Consider the following 19,568-nt stretch of genomic DNA (forward strand, 5'->3'; position numbering starts at 1 on the left):
CAGTGGTTAGCATTGCTGCTTCACAGCGCCAGGGTTTGATTCCAGCCTTGGGCGACTTTCTGTGTGCAGTTTGCACATTCTTCTTGCGTCTGCGTAGGTTTCCTCTGGGTGCTCCAGTTTCCTCCCACAGTCCAAAGATGTGCAGGTGAGGTGAATTGGCTATGCTAAAGTGCCATAGGGTTCAGGGGTGTGTACATTAGGTGCATTAGTAAGGGATAAATGTAGGATAGGGGAATGGTTCTGGGTGGGTTACTCTTTGGAGGGTTAGTGTGGACTTGTTGGGCCAAAGAGTCTGTTTCCACACTGTAGGGATTCTATAGACTACTCTGATGTTCCTGTCATTTATAGAAGAAAATTAACTACAACACCACTTATCTTTATATAATACCTTTAAATAATAAAAATATCTCATAAGGCAATTAAAAAACAAAATTAACATAAGCTACATCAAGAGATATGTCAAATGACCAAATGCTTGATTAGAGAGTTAGATTTGAAGGAGTATCCAAGAAGTAGGAAAGTGAGGTAGAGAGGTGGAGCTTGTTCCAGACATTAGGATCTTTCCAGCTGAAGACATGGTCACCAATAATGAAGCAATTTAAATAAGGGATGCTCAAGTGATAGGATCAGAAGGGCAAAAACATCTGGAATGCTTTTGGAGCTGAAGGAGAAGGCAGAGATAGGCAGGAAAAGGCTAGTAAGGAATGTGAAAACAAGAATGAAAATTTTAAAAACAAGGCATTGAGCCTTTAATACTTTAAACTACATAAATACTTCCCCAAATATATTAAAACATATAAGGCAATTGGTAAATGTCATCAACATTGTGCCAAATAAGTTTTTCCATGATTTATTTAAATATTCCCTGTCGACCTTAAAAATCTCAGTTATGAAAAAAAAATTCAAATAAAAACGTTTTAAGTAATTCAATGATTTTATCAATGGTCTTATTGAAAAATTCAGAAAGGGAAATTGAAAGGGATGTATTTATATAGTACTTCATAATGAGGAAATTGATACAAAAGTCGAGTGTGTGTTGCTGGAAAAGCACAGCAGGTCAGGCAGCATCTGAGGAGCAGAGAAATCAACATTTCAGGCATAAGCCCTTCATCCAACATCTGCAGTCCTCACTTTCTTCAAGTTGATACAAAAGTGTGACCAAGAATATGAAAACACAAAGTTTGTACATTGCGTCTAAGTGTTAGATCTTTAATATCAGACAGATAAATCTGACACATATACAGTAAAAGCAATACCTCAAAATTGTTGATGCTGTACTTACACTGACAGGGAACATCCGAGAAAAGTAGATAGCCCAGTTGTCACGTGCAGCGACCACAATCCGTTTCTTCAGCCCATTGTCCTGCAGCAACTGTACATCAGTCCCAATGTGAAGTTCAGCTGCAAACAAGAACAAGTCTCAATATATAAATGTATCAGCTCCTGTAAAGCGTAACAACACAGTCTGTTGGAGCACATTTGTCACAGCAACTGATGAGACCTTAACCTCTTTCTCATTTGCTATTAAGCTGAGGTACCCAACTCACTGGAGATTACTTTGTAACAATATCCCATGCAGCTCATTGCAATAATCAGGTCTGAGCATGTCGACCATGTTATTTCTATGCTGAACTCAACAATTACTTCCCTCTGTTTCCATTCCTTCTCCAAAACCCACTGCTTATTGGAAATTTACTATTCCTTCTGATGTTATGCTCTCTGATACTGAAAGTTCTGTACTCAGCAAAGGTCCTGGACATCTGCAATCCTCACTTTTTCCTAATCTTTTGGATCTAGTCAGGGAAGCATATACACAATAAATAGTAGGTCCCGAGGCTCTACTGGGGCAGACAGGGACTTTCATGTGCAACTCCACAGATCCCTGAAGGCGTCAGCACAGGTAGATAGGCTGGTGAAGAAGGCATATGGGATACTTGCCTTCAGTAGCCAAACATAGAATATAGGAGCAAAGGTTTATTACAACTTTATAAATTATTGGTTCAGCACAGATAGAAAATTGTCTGCAGTTCTGGTTTCCTCTATCGCAAGGGAATGATTGCACTGAAGGGTGTGTGGAAGGGATTCACCAGCATGTTGCTTGGGATAAAAATTCTTAGTTATGAGGAGAGACTGGAAAGACTGAGTTTGTTTTTCCTGGAGCAGAGGAGACTGAGAGGAGATCAGGTTCTGGTATGCAAAATTATGAGAGGCGTAGACAGAGTAGATTGTGAGAACCTTTTCCTCAAGACAGACATGTCTAAGACCAGAATGCACAAGTTTAAGGTGAGGAGTAAGTAATTTAGAGGAGATCTGGGGAAAAGATTGTTCACCCACAGAGTGGTAGAAATTATGGAACATGCTGCCTGAGAGAGTGGTGGAGGCAGGAACTCTTGCAATATTTGAGAAGCATCTGGACAAATATTTAAAGTACCAGAGCATGTTAAGCGATTTTTCTGACCTGATAGACACCATTGCTGAACGAGGTGATTATCTACATACCTAACAGGTCTCGCATCTTGCGTCGCTCCTCCTTTGAAATGCGTGTACAGCTGTCAGAGTAAGTGTCTCGAATGATCTGAGGAGATATCGAATTGCTGTTAGTTGCAGGTATCCTCCAAACATGATAAATGATGCACACGTGCACAAACATTATCAGGATAATACTTGTTCCAGTGCAAACATCTTCAAGTAAGTAGAGGAAAAAAAATTCATCAAAGGCTCTCAATTTGCCATTTAAATGTTAGGATCTTTAAATTTATTCTTCTGACATTCCCATATATTGTGAATTTCCTTGCTGCCCATTTTTGAATTGGTAATAGAATTGGGATGCATTTCAGAGGTTGGGGTTTATGTTACATGAAGGGAAAGAGATTAGTGAAGACAAATGTAGGACCCCAATGGACAGAAAAGGGGAATGTATATATAATAGGGGACAAAAAAGTGGCTGTTGACTGAGTGTTGGTGAGTTACAGTAGTGCATATCATTGAAGATGCACGTGCTACCACTCTGTGTATGCATATGAGGGAATGAATTTTGGCTGGGATGCTGGTAAAACAGGATGTTTTGTCGTGGATGGTAACAAGCTTCTTGAATGTTGTTGGAGTGCAATAGGTCAAACAGTGTATTTCACCATATTCATGACTGTGTCCTGTAAATGGTAGCTGGCTTTAGGAAGTGAGGAGGTGAATTACATGCTGCAAAATTCCTAGCAAATCATCTGCCATTGTAACCATTACATTTAAATGGCTCGTCCAGTTCAGTTTCTGATTATTGGTAAACCCCAAGATATTGATAGTGAAGGATTTAAGGATGGTAATTCCATTGAATATCAAGGGGTGGTGGTGGTTGATTATCTCTTGCTGGAGATAGGCATTGCCTAATCTTTGTGTAGTGCAAATGTTACTTGTCACTTTTTAGCCCAAGATATTATCCAGCCTTACTGCATTTGGATATGGATTGCTTCAGTGTCTGAGGAGTTGCAAATAGTGCTGAACATTGTGTGAAAATCCGCGCTTCTGACGTTATGTTGGAGGGAAGGTCATTTATGAAGCAGCTAAAGATGGTGGGCATCGGACACAAAATTTCTGAATGGCATTTAGGTATGGGCCGAAATACTGACCTAGCAAGCGATACCCATTACACATAAATAAATTATTAAAATTATTAATATAGGTTTTAATTTAGTTTAGATTACTTACTGTGTGGAAACAGGCCCTTCGGCCCAACAAGTCCACACCGGCCCTTCGGCCCAACAAGTCCGCACCCACCCTCCGAAGAGCAACCCACCCAGACCCATTCCCCCACATTTACCCCTTCACCTAATACTACGGGCAATTTAGCCTTGCCAATTCACCTAACCTGCACATTTTTGGACTGTGGGAGGAAACCGGAGCACCCGGAGGAAACCCACGCAGACACGGGGAGAATGTGCAAACTCCAAGCAGACAGTTGCCTGAGGCGGGAATTGAACCCAGGTCTCTGGCGCTGTGAGGCAGCAGTGCTAAATAATAAATAATAATGATCTAGATTATAATACTCCTTGTAATATGAGCAGTGTGACTGATATAAAACAAGAACAGTTTGCATTAATACCTGTAACAAATTAAAACATTCCACCTAAAATTTGACACCGAGCTACCAAAGAAAGGCAGGAAACTGAAAGCTTGTTCAAAGAGGCAGAATTTAAGACAGATGGGGAGAGAAGTTGAGAGTTTGAGAGAGTAAATTGCAGAGCAAAAGGCAATGATGGGATGAAAAAAATTCGCAATTGTCCAAAAGACCAGAATTGGAGAAGTGTGGAAATCTGACTGGGTTTTGGAGCTGCACGATGATGGGAAAGATATATGGAGGCAAATAGATTATCTATGTACTGGTCAAAAAGTTTGCAATACAGGCAATATCAATATTACAGATTGTGAACTGGACAGCATATGGGCATGTACTGTCTCTTACTGCACAGTACTGCAGTCTTCTGAACTACACAATTTGCATAGTTAATTCCCTTTTTTACTCTTGTCCTTGTCAATCTGTGCAAAAGGTAAAATGCTTCAGTTACTTTGCTCCTACCTGTTCACACATCAGGTTGAGAATGTTATCAGTGTTAAACTTCTCCCTTGGGTAAAATAACTGCAATGGTAAGATGAACGTTAGTAATATAAAATGTCAGAGAGATACAAAATCCGTTCAGTTTTAAACATAGCATCCCAACAGTGTGGAAGCAGTCCATTCAGCCCATCAAGTTTACACTGACCCTCTGAAGAGCATCCCACCCACCCCTGTAACCCTGCTTTTCCCATTGCTAACCCATCTAACCTCCACATCCCTGGATACTACGGATGATTTAGCATGGACAATCTACCTAATGTGCATACTTTTGGACTGTGGAGTACCGAGAGGAAATCCACAAAGACATGGGAGAATGTGCAAACTCCATAAGACACAGAATAATTCTAAACGAATGTCATTATCCATTGTTAATGTCAGTCCTGTCACTGACTGTCTTCATATTACCAGACCCTCAACATCTGCTGAAAATATTCCTAGGTTCTGTTACTGATTGATATGGAAAGCACAAACTAACAGTGACTAAAGACAGGTGACACTGAACTGGACAAGTAATATAATACAGTAGTAGGAGGGTTCTGTGGTGCAGTCGTAGCGTTGGTACCTTTGAGGCAGGAGGCCCAAGTTCAAGTCTCATCTGCTACCTGTGCATTTCTGCACAGGTTAATTAGGAAATATCTGAAGCAGCCACAGAAAATTAGTTTAGATATGTCGCTAGTGAAAATCCCTGTGACCTGTAACATTGTTTCTTACCAGCTTCATTGGTTATTGGCAATCTTCACTTTACCGTGGCACCATGGGTTGCTGCTTCATAATGTCAAGGAATCAGGTTTGATTCCAGACTGGTCGACTGTCTGTGTGGAATTTGCACATTCTCCCTGTGTCTGCATGGCTTTCCTCTGGGTGCTCCAGTTTCCTCCCACAACCCAAAGATGTGCAGGTTAGGCAAATTGGCCATGCTAAAATTGTCCATAGTGTTCAGGGATGTGTGGGTTAGGTGCATTAGTCAGGGATAAATCTAGAGTAATAGGGCAGGGGAATGAGTCTGGGTGGGTTACTCTTCAGAGGGTCGGTGTGGGCTTATTGGGCCAAATGGCCTGTTTCCACACTGTAGGGATTCTGTGACTTACTTCCTGCATCTCTCTTAACTGATTACTAATTATCTTTTTGAATCTGTTACTGGTTTCCAACAGTATCTGTGTATCACTGTTACTGATTCCCGACAGTACCTGTGTAACCCTTCTACTGATTCTCAAAGGTATTGGTGTACCTCTATCACTAATTACTGATGGTACGTATGTAACTCTGTTACTTATTCTCAACAGTATCTGTTTATCTCTAAAACTGATTACCGACAGTAACTGTGTATCTCTCTGACTGATGCCCGGCAGCATCTGCATAATCTGTGTTTCTCTGTTACTGATCCTGACAGAGCCTGTGTATCTCTGTTAGTGATTCCCAACAGTACCTACATAACTCTGTCACAGATTGCTGGCAGTACCTGTGTGTCTCTGTAACTGATTCCTAACATTACATGTGTATGTCTGTCACTGATTCCGGACAGTATCTATCTCTGCCACTCATTCCCAACAGTATGTGTTGCATCATCTTTGTACTGATTTCCAACATTACCTATATATTAGCGATTTTTGAAAAGATTTGTAGCTCAGATTAATGATAAATATGTAAGTTTGCTCGCTGAGCTTGAAGGTTTGTTTTCAGACATTTCATCACCATACTGGGTGACACCATCAGTGAGAGTCTCCGGTGAAGCGCTAGTGGTATGTGTCACCTCTCTGTTTATAGGTCTTGGTTTCTTAAGGTGGGTGATGTCATTTTCGGTTCTTTTGTTTGACTGGGACAACACATATACCAAGAAAAAGGCACGCACGAGAATTGTTAGAGGCATGGCATTCTAACCAGAACTCCATCAATAAACACATTGATTTAAATTCTATTTACTTTTTACTTGAAAAAACATAGCAGTGCTTCACCGGAGACTCTCACTGATGATGTCACCCAGTATGGTGATGAAAAGTCTGTAAACAAACCTTCAAGCTCACTGAGCAAACTTATATACTTATTACCTATATATCTCTGTTACAATCCCCGACAGTACCTATGTATCTCTGTTACGAATCCCGACAGTATCTGGGTATCTCTATTACTGATTCCGGACAGTACCTGTGTAACTCTGACACTGATTCTCAACTTCATCTGTGTATCTCTGCTTCTGATCCCCCTCAGTATCTGTGTATCCTTGTCACTGATCCCCAACAGTAGTTTTGTATCTCTGTCATTGATTCCTGACAGTACCTATTTATCATCATTTTACTGATTCGCAACAGTACCTATGTATCTTTTTTACTGATTCCCAACAGTATCGATATGTCTCTGTTACTGATTCCTGACAGTACCTGTGCAACTCTGTTAGTGATTACTGATGATCCTATACCTTTGTTATTCATTCCTATCATTGTTGTTCAGTTCTGTACCTCTTTGCGAAGATAGAGCTTCCAAGGAATATTAACATATGAGAAGTAAACACTGGCTGTCCTCCTGTACAGATGTGTTTTGATATTGTCATCTTGTAAGAACACTGCCAAGATAAAAAGAAGATAAAACATTCATTTCAAGACACCTTTCATGCTCTGCTGATGTCAAAACTGTTTAACTTACTGACTATGTATGAAAATACAGCAGGCAATTGATGCACCATAAAATCACAAGAACAACAATAAAGCACACAGCTTTTTAAAATATTTTCACACCATTAGTTGGGGATCAGCAAAGAATTCTGCTCTTCAAAAAAGTCATTTTCAATAGTGTTGCCTCAGTATTGCACTGAAATGCCAAATCACACGATGTGGTGAACAATGAGCTTAAACCCACAACCATTTGCCTCAGAACGAGAATGCTGCCCACTGACCCAAAGCTATTGAGTAAATATGAAAAAGGATTGAGAGAAAAGAGTATTAGTTGCTCAGAGCAGCAGCTTCAGACTCAAGGAAAATAATATAGACGATAACCACAAAATGTAAGCAAGCAGACAGTTCTACCTCAACTGCGGAGATGGTACAACTCAAAAGGAATCTATTTTCTGTGGTTAACCTGACAAAATTATGCATTAGTTTGATTAGACAAGTTTTTTTTTATATTTTGTGATGAGAGCGTTACTGGCAAGTTCAGCATTTGCTTTCCAAGCTGAACTGACAAACAATAAATGTTGCCCTTGCCAGGGACATTCCCATCCAGTGAACCAATTACTCAGAAGTGGACAGCTGCCTTCTTGAACTGTTGCAGTCCACATGTTGTAGCTACACCCACAGAGCTGTTAGGGAGGGTCTTCCAGGATTTGACCCAATAAAAAGGAACAGTGATACAAGTTCCAAGTCAGGATGGGGTGTGACATGCAGATGGTGGTGTTCCTATGTGCCCTGTCCTTCGAGTTGGTAGAAAGAATGGTTTGTAGGTTTGAATGGTGCTGATGAATTTGGACAGTTACTGCAGCGCACCTTTGCTACTGTCTGAAGAAAGCAAATGTCTCAACTATTTTATGCTTAAATGTCTGATACAAACTCATGCTAAAAATTGATGCAGGGCTATCATTTCATATGACCTGATCAGATCCAGTAAACTGTATGATCCCCAAATTTGTAATATGTTGAACTTAATTAGCTAATAAAAATCTGAAATCGAAAGCCAGTCACTCAAACTATCACCAACTGTCATAAAAATCCGTCTAGCTCATGGATATTGTTTAGGAAAAGAAATCTGCCATCCTTACCTGGCCTAGTCTACACATAACTCCAGATCCACAGCAATATGGTTGACTCTTAACTGCCCTCTGGGCAATAAATGCTGTTCAGGCCAGAGACAACCATATCTCATCAGTGAATATATAAAAAGGATGATCTATCTCTGTCTCCTTTGAGGTCTGATTCAAGTCCAGCCTCGGGCAACTGTCTGTGTGGAGTTTGCATGTTCTCCCCATCTCTGCATAGGTTTCCGCTGGGTGTTCCGGTTTCCTCCCACAGTCCAAAGATGTGCAGGTTAAGTGGATCGGCCATGCTAAATTGCTTATAGTTCCCAAGGATGCGTATGTTAGGTTAATTAGCCATGGGGAATACAGGGTTACAGGGGTAGGTAGGGGATGAGTCTGGGTGGGTTGCTCTTTGGAGAGTTGGTGTGGACTTGCTGCGCTGAATGGCCTGTTTCCACACTGTAGGGATTCTATGAAAGGTCTCCAGCACTTGAATCACTATGAGACAGCAAAAAATGGTTGACAGCACTGGATACTGCAAAGGCTGTGGGCCTTGACAACATTCCAGCAATAATATTTGTGCTCTAGTATCATAGAGGTGTACAGCATGGAACTAAACCCTTCAGTCCAACTTTTCCATACTGACCAGATATTCTAAAGTAATCTAGTCCCATTTGCCAGCATTTGGCCCATAATCCTCGAAACGCTTCCTATTCATATACCCTTCCGGATGCTTTTCAAATGTTGTAGTTGTACCTGTCCACACTTCCATTTGTGTCCACCCTTTGCGCGTAAAAGTTGCCCCTTAGATCCCTTTTAAATCCTTCCCCTCTAACTTAAACCTATGCCTTCTAGTTTCCGACTCCCTTACCTTGGGAAAAACACCTTGGCTATTCACCTCCACAGCTTTCATTATTTTATAAACTTTTGTAAAACTTCTCAGTCTCCGATGCTCCATTCTATTCAACCCTCCTTATAGCTCAAACCCTTCAAATCCGGCAACATTTTCCTAAATATTTTCTGAACCCTTTCAAGTTTCACAATATTTTTCCTATAGCAGGGAGATCAGAATTGAACGCAGTATTCCAAGCATGACCTAATCAATGTCTGTATAGCCGCAACATGACCTCCTAATCCGATACTCAATGTACAGACCATTAAAGGCAAGCGTACCAAATGCCTTTTTCACTACTCTGTCTACCTGCTTGCCACACTCCTAGTCAAGCTGTTCCAATTTCAAAAAGCAGAACAAATCCAACCTGGCCAATTAATGTACACTCAATGTCTTGTTCATCATCAGCACAATTTAATGGAAGCTGTCAACAGTGCTATAAAGTAATACTTTCTCAGCAACAAGTTGCTCACTGATGCTCAGTTTGGGTTCTGCCAGTGCTGGTTAGCTCCCCACCTCATTACAGTCTTGGTCCAAACATGAACAAAAGAACGTAATTCCAGAGGTGAGGTAAGTCACTGCCCCAACATTGAGGCAGCATTGGATAGTGTGGCATCCAGGAGCCCGGGCAAAATTGGAGTCAATAGGAATTAGTGAGAAGAAACTTTCTACTGTCTGTGATCATGCCCAGTATGAAGGAAGATGCTGGTGGTTGTTAGACGTCTGTCATCTCTGTTCCAGGACATCACTGCAGGCGTTCCTCAGAGTGCTGCCTTAGGCTCAGCCATCTTCAGATGCTTCATAATTGACCTTCTCTCCATTAAAAGGTCAGAAGTGGGAAATGTGCTGATGTTTACACAATGCTAAGCATCATTCATGAAACCTCAGATAATGAGGATATCCATGTCCACATGCAGCAAGACCTGGACAATATTCAGACTCAAACTAACAAGTGATAAGTGATACTTCCACCATGAAGTACAAGGTATTGAGCTTCTGCAGTAAGAAAAAAAAATCATCTCCCTATGATTTAAAGACTGCACGAGCTGGTCAGGATTTCAGAATTCTGAAATGAATAACTCACCTGAGTGTCCACAGTCTACAAACCACATGTTATAGAGTCCTAGAGATCCTCAGCACAGAAAAAGGACCTTCATCCCATCACATCCATGCCAGTCAAAAATAGCCATGTAACTATTCTAATCCAATTTTATTGCACTTGACTCAAAGCCTTATATGCCTTGGCATCACAAGTATGTATATATAAATACTTCAGCAGTATGTTTGTAATTCTGTCCACTTGTTTGGATGGGGTCAGCTGCAACAACGCTCAAGAAGCTTGACAACATCCAGCACAAAGGAATCTACTTGATCACACTCCATCAACCACATTTAACATTCATTCCCTCCAACACAGACCCAATGTGACAGAAGTATTCATTATGCACAATATGTAGTGTTATGCCGAACAAGGTTTATTCAACAGCACCTTACAAATCTATGAATTCTAGCACCTAAAGGGACAAGGGCAGTAGACACAAAGGGACCCCAGAATGTGCAAGTTCCCATTAAAGCTATATACCATCCTGACTTGGAAATATTTTGCTGTTTCTTCAATGTCACTGGGTAAAAGTCCAACAGCTTCCTTCCTAACAAAACTATGGATGCATTTACACTGCGTGTACAGTAGCAGTCCAAGAAGGCAGGTTACTAACACCTCTCCAGGAAACTTGCAGGGGGATAATAAATGCTAGCACATCCAAATCTCATGAAAGAATAACAGAATATGTGCTTGATCTTACCTTCCTCTCTCTCTTGTGGAACTGGGGAGAGCTGAAATTCACTGACAGATGTTGATGATGAAGAGGGACCAGGTGGAGGTGGTGGGGGAGGTGGTGGAAGTGGAAGCCCTGGTAGTGGTGGAGCATATATCTTTGTGAGCTGGTCCTCTATTGAACGCTGTGCAGATTGGGAATGACGCTGTGGTTTTGGTGCTGGTTTAGGTGGCACCTTTGCAGCTTGTGTTTCCTTTCCATTCTGCAACAGAAGTAGTCAAGAGTTTAGAGAAAATACTGATCTTCTTGATAATCTTTTAGTTGTATTTGCTTTCCTCAAAAACTCAGCGCAACTACATTACAATATCAATAGATCAGTAAATCTTGAGCTCTGTGTCTAAAGTGGCTGACTCCTGTGGTCTTCTCTTCAAGAAAGAGCATGCCCTGCCTCTGCTTGATGTCTCTAGATATATTGATCTGACTGTCTAGGGAACTCCATTATAAACCTTTCTCAAGCCTGGAAAATATCCATTGACTGTTTCCCGCTGTTTCCTATCACTCAGTCAATTTTGTATCCATGGTTGCTCCTGTCCCTTTTGCACCACGACCTATAACCCTTTTTAGATGTCTGCTGCGTGACACTGTATCAAACACCTTATGAAGGTCCATACACACTGTAACCACAGCATTATTATTGTCCCTTTCTGTTCCCTCATCAAAAAATTTCAGAAAATTAGTTCAACATTCTCTTTGGAAATCCATGCTGACTATTCCTAATTAACCCACCTTTTTTATGTGACTACTAATATTATTCTAAATAGTTGTTTCTCAAAGGTTCCCCACCACTGAGGTTAAACCTGTAACTGCAGGGCTTATGTTTCTTGACAAGGCAGTTATGATTAAATTTCTCCAGTCTTCTGGCACCTCACTCAAGGAAGACTGAAATATTGTGGCCAGCGGCCCTGCAATTTTAACCCATACTTCTTTTAAAATCCTTGGCTACATCTAACCTGATCCCAGCGCCTTGCACCAATAGCCCATCCCAGATTTCTTCCTCATCAGTTTTAACTGTTCAAGTGATAGATTTTCTTCCTCTGTCACCATGGTCAGGGTAGCATCACCCTCTTTGGTAAATACCATTTTTTTCTACTTTACACAACTATTATTTAGAGCTGGTTTACGTCTCTATCACTCCTTTACCATCATTTGCACTCTCTTTGTCTTTTGCTCTGGGCACCCTTACCATCTGTTCCACTTATTCCTCCTCTTCCTCTGACAACAGCATTAATAAAAAACACTTTCCAGTCCCTTGCAGTTCTGAAGAAGAGTCACATAAGACTGGAAATGTGATCTGTTTCCCTGTCCAGAGGTGTTTCCAAACCTCTGACTATCTCCAGCATTTTCTGTTTTGTTTCAGATTTCCAGCATCTGCAGTGTTTAGCTTTTATTACAAATCCTTACAAATTCATTTCTCCCAATATACCCCTTTTAGTTAAAAAGATTGCATGTCCTATTATTTGCAGTTACAAGTAACAGCGATTCTCTCAAGAACAAAAACTGTATGTTAATTCCAATCAGTCCCATTTTTGTCTGTCTCTGCACGGGCATTTCATCCATAATCTGAACCATTTAAATTTTTTAATAGCATTCATGTGAGTTGTGCTTGTCTACTTGTCTGAAATTTTCTCATTTCTGGAAGATGTTCCTCTCCGGTAGTGAGTGCATGATCAGAGCAAGACATGTATCTTTCAGGTTCAGTGTCTCTGCTGAGTTGCTGAGTTCCAGAGAGTCCAAGCCATTATTAATAGCTGTTTGCTTCAAGTGAAAATTGATTCTAGTTCTGTCCCAAAATCACAGGACATTAGCAATGAGCTTACATACAGGTTCACACTTTATGATAGATTAACCAAGACTTTGCTAGATAGGTTAGGGCCCAGGACATATGTACTGGCCCTGCAGCGTGTTCAGAGGAGGCTCAAGAGAATGGTCCCAGGAATGAAAAGTTTAATAATATGAGGAACATTTGAGGACTCTGGGTCTATACCCGCTGGAGTTTAGAGGGATGAGGGGGGATTTAATTGAAACATACAGAATACTGAATGGCCTGGACAGAGTGGATGTTGGCAAGATGTTTCCACTGGTAGGAGAGACTAGAACCTGAGGGTAGAGCCTTAGTATAAAAGGAAGACTTTTTAGAACTGAGATAAGGAGAAACTTCTTCAGCCAGAGAGTGGGGAATCTATGGAATTCATTGCCATAGAAGGCTGTGGAGACCAGGTCATTGAGTGTATTTCATACTGAGATAGATAGATTCTTGATTGTCAAGGAGAATCAAGGGTAACGGGGAGAAAGCGGGAGAATGGAGAGGAGAAACTTACCAGCCATGACTGAATGGCAGAGCAGACTCGATGGGCTGAATGGCCTAACTTCTGCTCCAAAGTCTTATGGTCTTAAAGTTCATGAATACAACACATCATTGCACTGCTTTTTCTTCAGCCTGTCATAGAGTCATACGGTCATACAGCAAGAAAACAGTCCCTCTAGTCCAACCAGTCCATGCTGACCATAATCTCAAACTAAACTACTCCCACCTGCCTGCGCTTGGCCCATATCCCTCCAAACATTTCTTATTTGTGTATTTATCTAAACATCTTTTAAACATTGTAACTATACCCACATACATCACTTCCTCTGGAAGTTCATTCCACACACAAACCACCCTCTGTCTAAAAGAATTGCCCCAATGTCTTTTTAAAATTTTTCTCCTCTCACCTTAAAATACACTCTGTAGTCTTGAAATCCCCCATCCTGGGGAAAAGACACATGCCATTCACTTTACACCCCTCATTGTTTTGTAAACCTCGATAAGATTACCTTGTAACTCCTATGGTCCAGTGAAAAAAGTCCCAGCCTATCTAGCCTCTCTTTATAACTCAAACCCTCCATTCCTGACAATATCCTGGCAAATCTCTTCTGAACTCTCTCCAGCTTGATAATATCCTTCCTGTAACAGGATGATCAGAATTGGACATAGTACTCCAGAAGAATCGTTATATCGCTGCTACAGATCTTACTTCAGAATCAAAGTGAATTTCTTTCATGGTGAGTACTCCATCTATGTATTTGACTTCAGCCATCTTCGGTTGCATTTTTTTTTGTTCAGCTTTCTTGAGTGCTGATCTTCCCACATATGGGTCGTGACCCCAGTAGGTCTACGAGTCAGAAATTTTGAGTTGCGAGCCCCGAGGTAGCAATTGCAGCAACAGTGATAACAGCTGCAAGGCCCCTTTAAATTTTGGAATTTTTAAAAAAATACTGGGTGTGACCTATTGGCTATTCTTTAAGGCCTGATTCCAATCCTGAAAATCCCAGTCCAAAGTTTGGTGCTTTTTTACTTAAAACTTTGTCATTTAAAGGGCAGGTCGTGTCTCACAAATCTCATTGAGTTTTTGAGAAGGTGACCAAGCATGTAGATGAAGGTAGAGCAGTTGACGTGGTAGACATGAACTTCAGTAAAGCCTTTGATAAGGTTCCACATGATAGGCTGTTGGAGAAAATGCAGAGGCATGGGATTGAGGGTAATTTAACAGTTTGGATTAGAAACTAGCTTTCTGAAAGAAATCAGTGAGTGGTGGTTGATGGACAATATTCAGCCTGGAGTCCGGTTACTACTGGTGTGGCACAAGGATCTGTTTTGGGACCACTACCGTTTGTCATTTTTATAAATGAATTAGACACAGGCATAGGTGGATGGATTAGTAAATTTGCACATGACACTAAAGTTGGTGGAGTAGTGGATAGTTTGGAAGAATGGTACAGATTGCAAGGGGACTTAGATAAATTGCAGGATTGGGCTGAGAGGTGGCAAATGGAGTTCAATGCAGCTAAATGTGAGGTGATGCACTTTGGGAAGAATAACAGGAAAGCAGAGTACTGGGTCAATGAAAAGATTCTTGGTAGTGTAGATACACAGAGGGATCTTGGAGTCCATGTATATAGATCCCTGAAAGTTGATAGTGCTGTTAAGAAGGCATACGGTGTGTTAGGTGTCATCGGGAGAGGGATTGAGTTCCGGAACTGCAATATTACGCTGCAACTATACAAAACGCTAGTGTGGTCACACTTGGAATATTGTGTACAGTCCTGGTCGCTATATTTCAAGAAGGATGTGGAAACATTGGAAAAGGTGCAGAGAAGATTTACAAGGATGTTGCCTGGTCTGGAGGGAAAGTCTTATGAGGAAAGGCTGAGAGACTTGGGTCTGTTTTCATTGCAAAGAAGAAGGCTAAGGGGGGATTTGATAGAGCCATACAAGATGATCTGAGGATTAGATAGGGTAGACAGTGAAAGTCTTTTTCCTAGGATGGTGATGTCAGCTTGTATGAGGGGGCATAACTACAAATTGAGGGGTGATAGATTTAAGACAGATGTCAGAGGCAGGTTCTTTACTTAGAGAGTGGTAAGGGCGTGGAATGCCCTACCTGCCAATGTAGTCAACTGAACCACATTAGGGAGATTTAAACAATCCTTGGATAAGCACATGGATGATGATGGGGTAGTGTAGGGGGACGAGCTGAGAATAATTCACGGGTCGGTGCAACATTGCGGGCCGAAGGGCCTGTTCTGTTCTGTATTGTTCTATGTTCTAAACTCACCTTCCCTTCCTTTTCCAGCTGTTGTTGGTTTCTAACAATACCCCTAACCCCTTTTAGGGATCTCTGCCTATCCAACATTCCCAACTCAGCCACAATCTCATAGCTCTGGGGTCTGAGAAATTTTCAAGCCTTAAATTGAGGGGTCACTATGGGAAAAAGCTTAGCCACTTTAGATTCCTGCGATGACTTCTTTCAGCACATGTCCAAATGCAGAGAGTAGGAGAGCATCAACATCATTTCCGTTTCAGGACCATCACTGTTCACACTGTCTACGTTGAAACTCTTCCACAGCAATAGAAATGTCAAACAGCCTGGTATCCAGAATGTATGTAGCAATTTGCTCCTTTCATCCAGCTCCATTTGTCAGTAACCATCATTTGCAACTAGTTAAGCAGGTGCGGACAGGCTGTCGGTTAGGGCAGTTATGTACATTTGAAGGACAGCAATTAATCTATGGTAATTATGTTTTAGAAAGCCAAAGAAAGAAATTGGAGTGACTAAATCTCCAGGAGTACCTTCAAGCAGAGTTGGAAAGATTACCTCTCAAGTCAAGTCACCATGTTCTTACCAGACCATAAGATTTCTCTGTCATTAGAGAGGCATGACTGGTAGTGATGGAACCTGAGGGCCACCATACCTCAGGTGAGGGGAGAGATTGAGAAGGAAGATCCTTCATGGTAAACTCAGCTAGTGTGGGGATTAAACATTACATTACATTGCTTTGCAAACCAACCATCCAGCCAACTGAGCTAAACCAACCCCCACTTACCTCTACTGCAGTGGGAGATGTTGACCCTCTCATTCCTAGAAGAGATAATGCCTCGTCCTTGGGATCATTTTTCTTCAGGAATGGTTTTACTGACCTCCTACAGCAATGGAAGATAAACATTAGATGTGGGGTCCAACAGGTCAGTGTACATTGAACAACCAATGCAAAGCTGGTCATCCATTGGCTTCCATTCAAGGGCAAAATATTTTAAGCTGCAGACGAAATAAGGGACTCAGCATTCATAAAAAACACAGTTTGCTTCTTTTTACCAAGTAACAATAAAGAAAAGATATTGTTTGCATCAATGGCAAAAGGTCTAGCTCAAAGGTGAATATTTTGACTTAGAAACTTAATGACACTGAATCTGATACAAAACATGTGCAAAAGTGTTCAATAGTGCCCCAAGAATTGGAACCAATTTCTTCCACTTCAATCTTTAAACCATGTATTGAGCTGTCTAATCTTATTTACCTTCAACTGATTCATTCATGACTCAGATAATAATCCAGAGATTAATCAATAACAATGTTAGTGAGAATATGGAGATACAGGAAACAAGATTAGATGGGATTGAGGGGTTGACAAAGAGGAGGTTTTAGCAATTTTGGAAGATCTGAAAATAGATAAGACCGGGGCCAGATAGGATTTATCCTTGGATTCTCTGGGAAGCCAGTGAGGAGATTGCAAAGCCTTTGGCTTCAATCTTTATGTCATTGTCGATAGGAGTAGTGCCAGAAGACTGGAGGATAGCAAATGTTGTTCCCTTGTTTAAGAAGGGGAGTCGGGATAACTTTGGTAATTATAGGCCAGTGAACCTTACTTTGGTTGTGGGTAAAGTGTTGGAAAAGGTAATAAGAGATAGGATTTATAATCATCTGGAAAGGAATAATTTGATTAGGGATAGTCAACACGGTTTTGTGAAATGTATGTCGTGCCTCACTAACCTTATTGAATTCTTCAAGAAGGTGACAAAACAGATGGATTAAGGTCAGGTGGTTAATATGGTGTATATGGACTTCAGTAAGGTGCTTGATAAGGTACTAGGTTAGAGTGGTGCTGGAAAAGCACAGCAGGTCAGGCAGCAAAAGTTCCACACTGTTGGCTATTGCACAAAAAAGGGAGTTTCGAGATTGAAGGTGATTTAGCGGTTTGGATCAGAAATTGGCGAGCTGAATGAAGACAGAGGATGGTGGTTGATGGGAAATGTTCATCCTGGAGCTCACTTACCAGTGGTGTGCCACAAGGATCTGTTTTGGGGCCAATGCTGTTTGTCGTTTTTATAAATGATCTGGAGGCAGGCGTAGAAAGATGGGTTAGTAAATTTGCAGATGACACTAAAGTAGGCAGAGTTGTGGATAGAACCGAAGGATTTTGTGGGTTACAGAGGTACATAGATAAGATGCAGAGCTGGGCTGGGAAGTGGCAAATAGAGTTTAATGCGGAAAAGTGTGAGGTACTACACTTTGAGAAGTAACAGAAATGCAGAGCGCTGGGCTAATGGTAAAATTCTTGGTGATAAACAGAGAGATCTCGGTGTCAAGGTGCATAAATCCCTGAAAGTTTCCACCCAGGTTGATAAGGTTGTTAAGAAGACATATGGTGTGTTGATGTTTATTGGTAGGAGGATTGAGTTTTGGAGCCACGAGGTCATGCTTCAGCTGTACAAGACACTGGTGCGGCCAAACCTGGAGTGTTGTGGGCAATTCTGATCACCGCAACATAGGAAGGGCGTGGAAGCTTTAGAAAGGGTTCTGGGGAGATTTACTAGGCTGTTTCCTGGTGTGGAAGGAAGGTCTTACGAGGAAAGGCTGAGGGACTTGAGATTGTTTTCATTGGAAAGAAGAAGGTTTTTCAAGGAACAGATACAAAGTGTCCTTGATATGTATGTACCTGTCAGGCAGGAAAAGGATGGTCGTGTGAGGGAACCTTGGTTGACGAGGGAGGTTGAACGTTTTGTAAATATGAAGAAGGAGGCTTACATAAGGTTGAGAAAACAAGGTTCAGACAGAGCGTTGGAGGGATACAGGATAACCAGGAGGGATCTGAAGAAAGGGATTAGGATAGCTAAGAGAGGGCATGAAAAATCTTTGGCAGGTAGGATCAAGGATAACCCCAAGGCATTTTATGCAAACGTGAGAAACATGAGAATGACGAGAACAAGGTTAGGTCCGATCAAGGACAGTACTGGGAGACTGTGTATTGAGTCGGAAGAGATAGGAGAGGTCTCGAATGAGTACTTTCCTTCAGTATTTGCAAATGAGAGGGACCGTATTGTTGAAGAGGAGAGTATGAAACGGACTGGTAAACTAGAGGAGATACTTGTTAGGAAGGAAGATGTGTTGGGCATTTTGAAAAACTTGAGGATAGACAAGTCCCCCGGGCCTGATGGGATATATCCTAGGATTATGTGGGAAGCAAGAGAGGAAATTGCAGAGTCATTGGTAATGATCTTTTCTTCTTCACTGTCAACGGGGGTGGTACCAGGGGACTGGAGAGTGGCGAATGTTGTGCCCCTGTTCAGAAAAGGGAATAGGGATAACCCCGGGAATTACAGGCCAGTTAGTCTTACTTCGGTGGTAGGCAAAGTAATGTAAAGGGTACTGAGGGATAGGATTTAAGAGTATCTGGAAAGACACTGCTTGATTAGGGACAGCCAGCACGGATTTGTGATGGGTAGGTCTTGCCTTACAAGTCTTATTGAATTCTTTGAGGAGGTGACCAAGCATGTGGATGAGAGTAGAGCAGTGGATGTAGTGTACATGGACTTGAGTAAGGCATTTGATAAGGTTCCCCATGGTAGGCTTATGCGGAAAGTCAGGAGGCATGGTATAGTGGGAAATTTGGCCAGTTGGATAGAGAAGTTGCTAACCGGTCGAAGTCAGAGAATGGTGGTAGATGGTAAATATTCAGCCTGGAGCCCAATTACAAGTGGAGTTCTGCAGGGATCAGTTCTGGGTCCTCTGCTGTTTGTAATTTTTATTAATGACTTGGAAGAGGGAGTCGAAGGGTGGGTCAGTAAATTTGCAGACGATATGAAGATTGGTGGAGTTGTGGATAGTGAGGAGGGCTGTTGTTAGCTGCAAAGGGACTTAGATATGATGCAGAGCTGGGCTGAGGAGTGGCAGATGGAGTTCAACCCTGTCAAGTGTG

The 19,568-nt window shown here is 41.5% G+C and overlaps 1 protein-coding gene across 1 annotated transcript in view; it reads right to left on the bottom strand.

Moving 5' to 3' along the window:
• myo15b (myosin XVB) overlaps nt 1-19,568 on the bottom strand; it is a 232,174-nt gene that overhangs the window by 86,917 nt on the left and 125,689 nt on the right. Inside the window, exons 20-25 of the mRNA XM_072558127.1 lie at nt 16,419-16,515; nt 11,022-11,256; nt 7,060-7,163; nt 4,568-4,627; nt 2,500-2,575; nt 1,283-1,401 (exon numbers count right to left, since the gene is read on the bottom strand). Of these exons, the coding sequence (XP_072414228.1) occupies nt 1,283-1,401; nt 2,500-2,575; nt 4,568-4,627; nt 7,060-7,163; nt 11,022-11,256; nt 16,419-16,515 (691 nt within the window). The remainder of the gene's footprint in view (nt 1-1,282; nt 1,402-2,499; nt 2,576-4,567; nt 4,628-7,059; nt 7,164-11,021; nt 11,257-16,418; nt 16,516-19,568) is intronic.

Source organism: Chiloscyllium punctatum, chromosome 39 (genome assembly GCF_047496795.1).
Source record: "Chiloscyllium punctatum isolate Juve2018m chromosome 39, sChiPun1.3, whole genome shotgun sequence".
In the NCBI taxonomy this organism is placed as follows: Eukaryota; Metazoa; Chordata; class Chondrichthyes; order Orectolobiformes; family Hemiscylliidae; genus Chiloscyllium; species Chiloscyllium punctatum.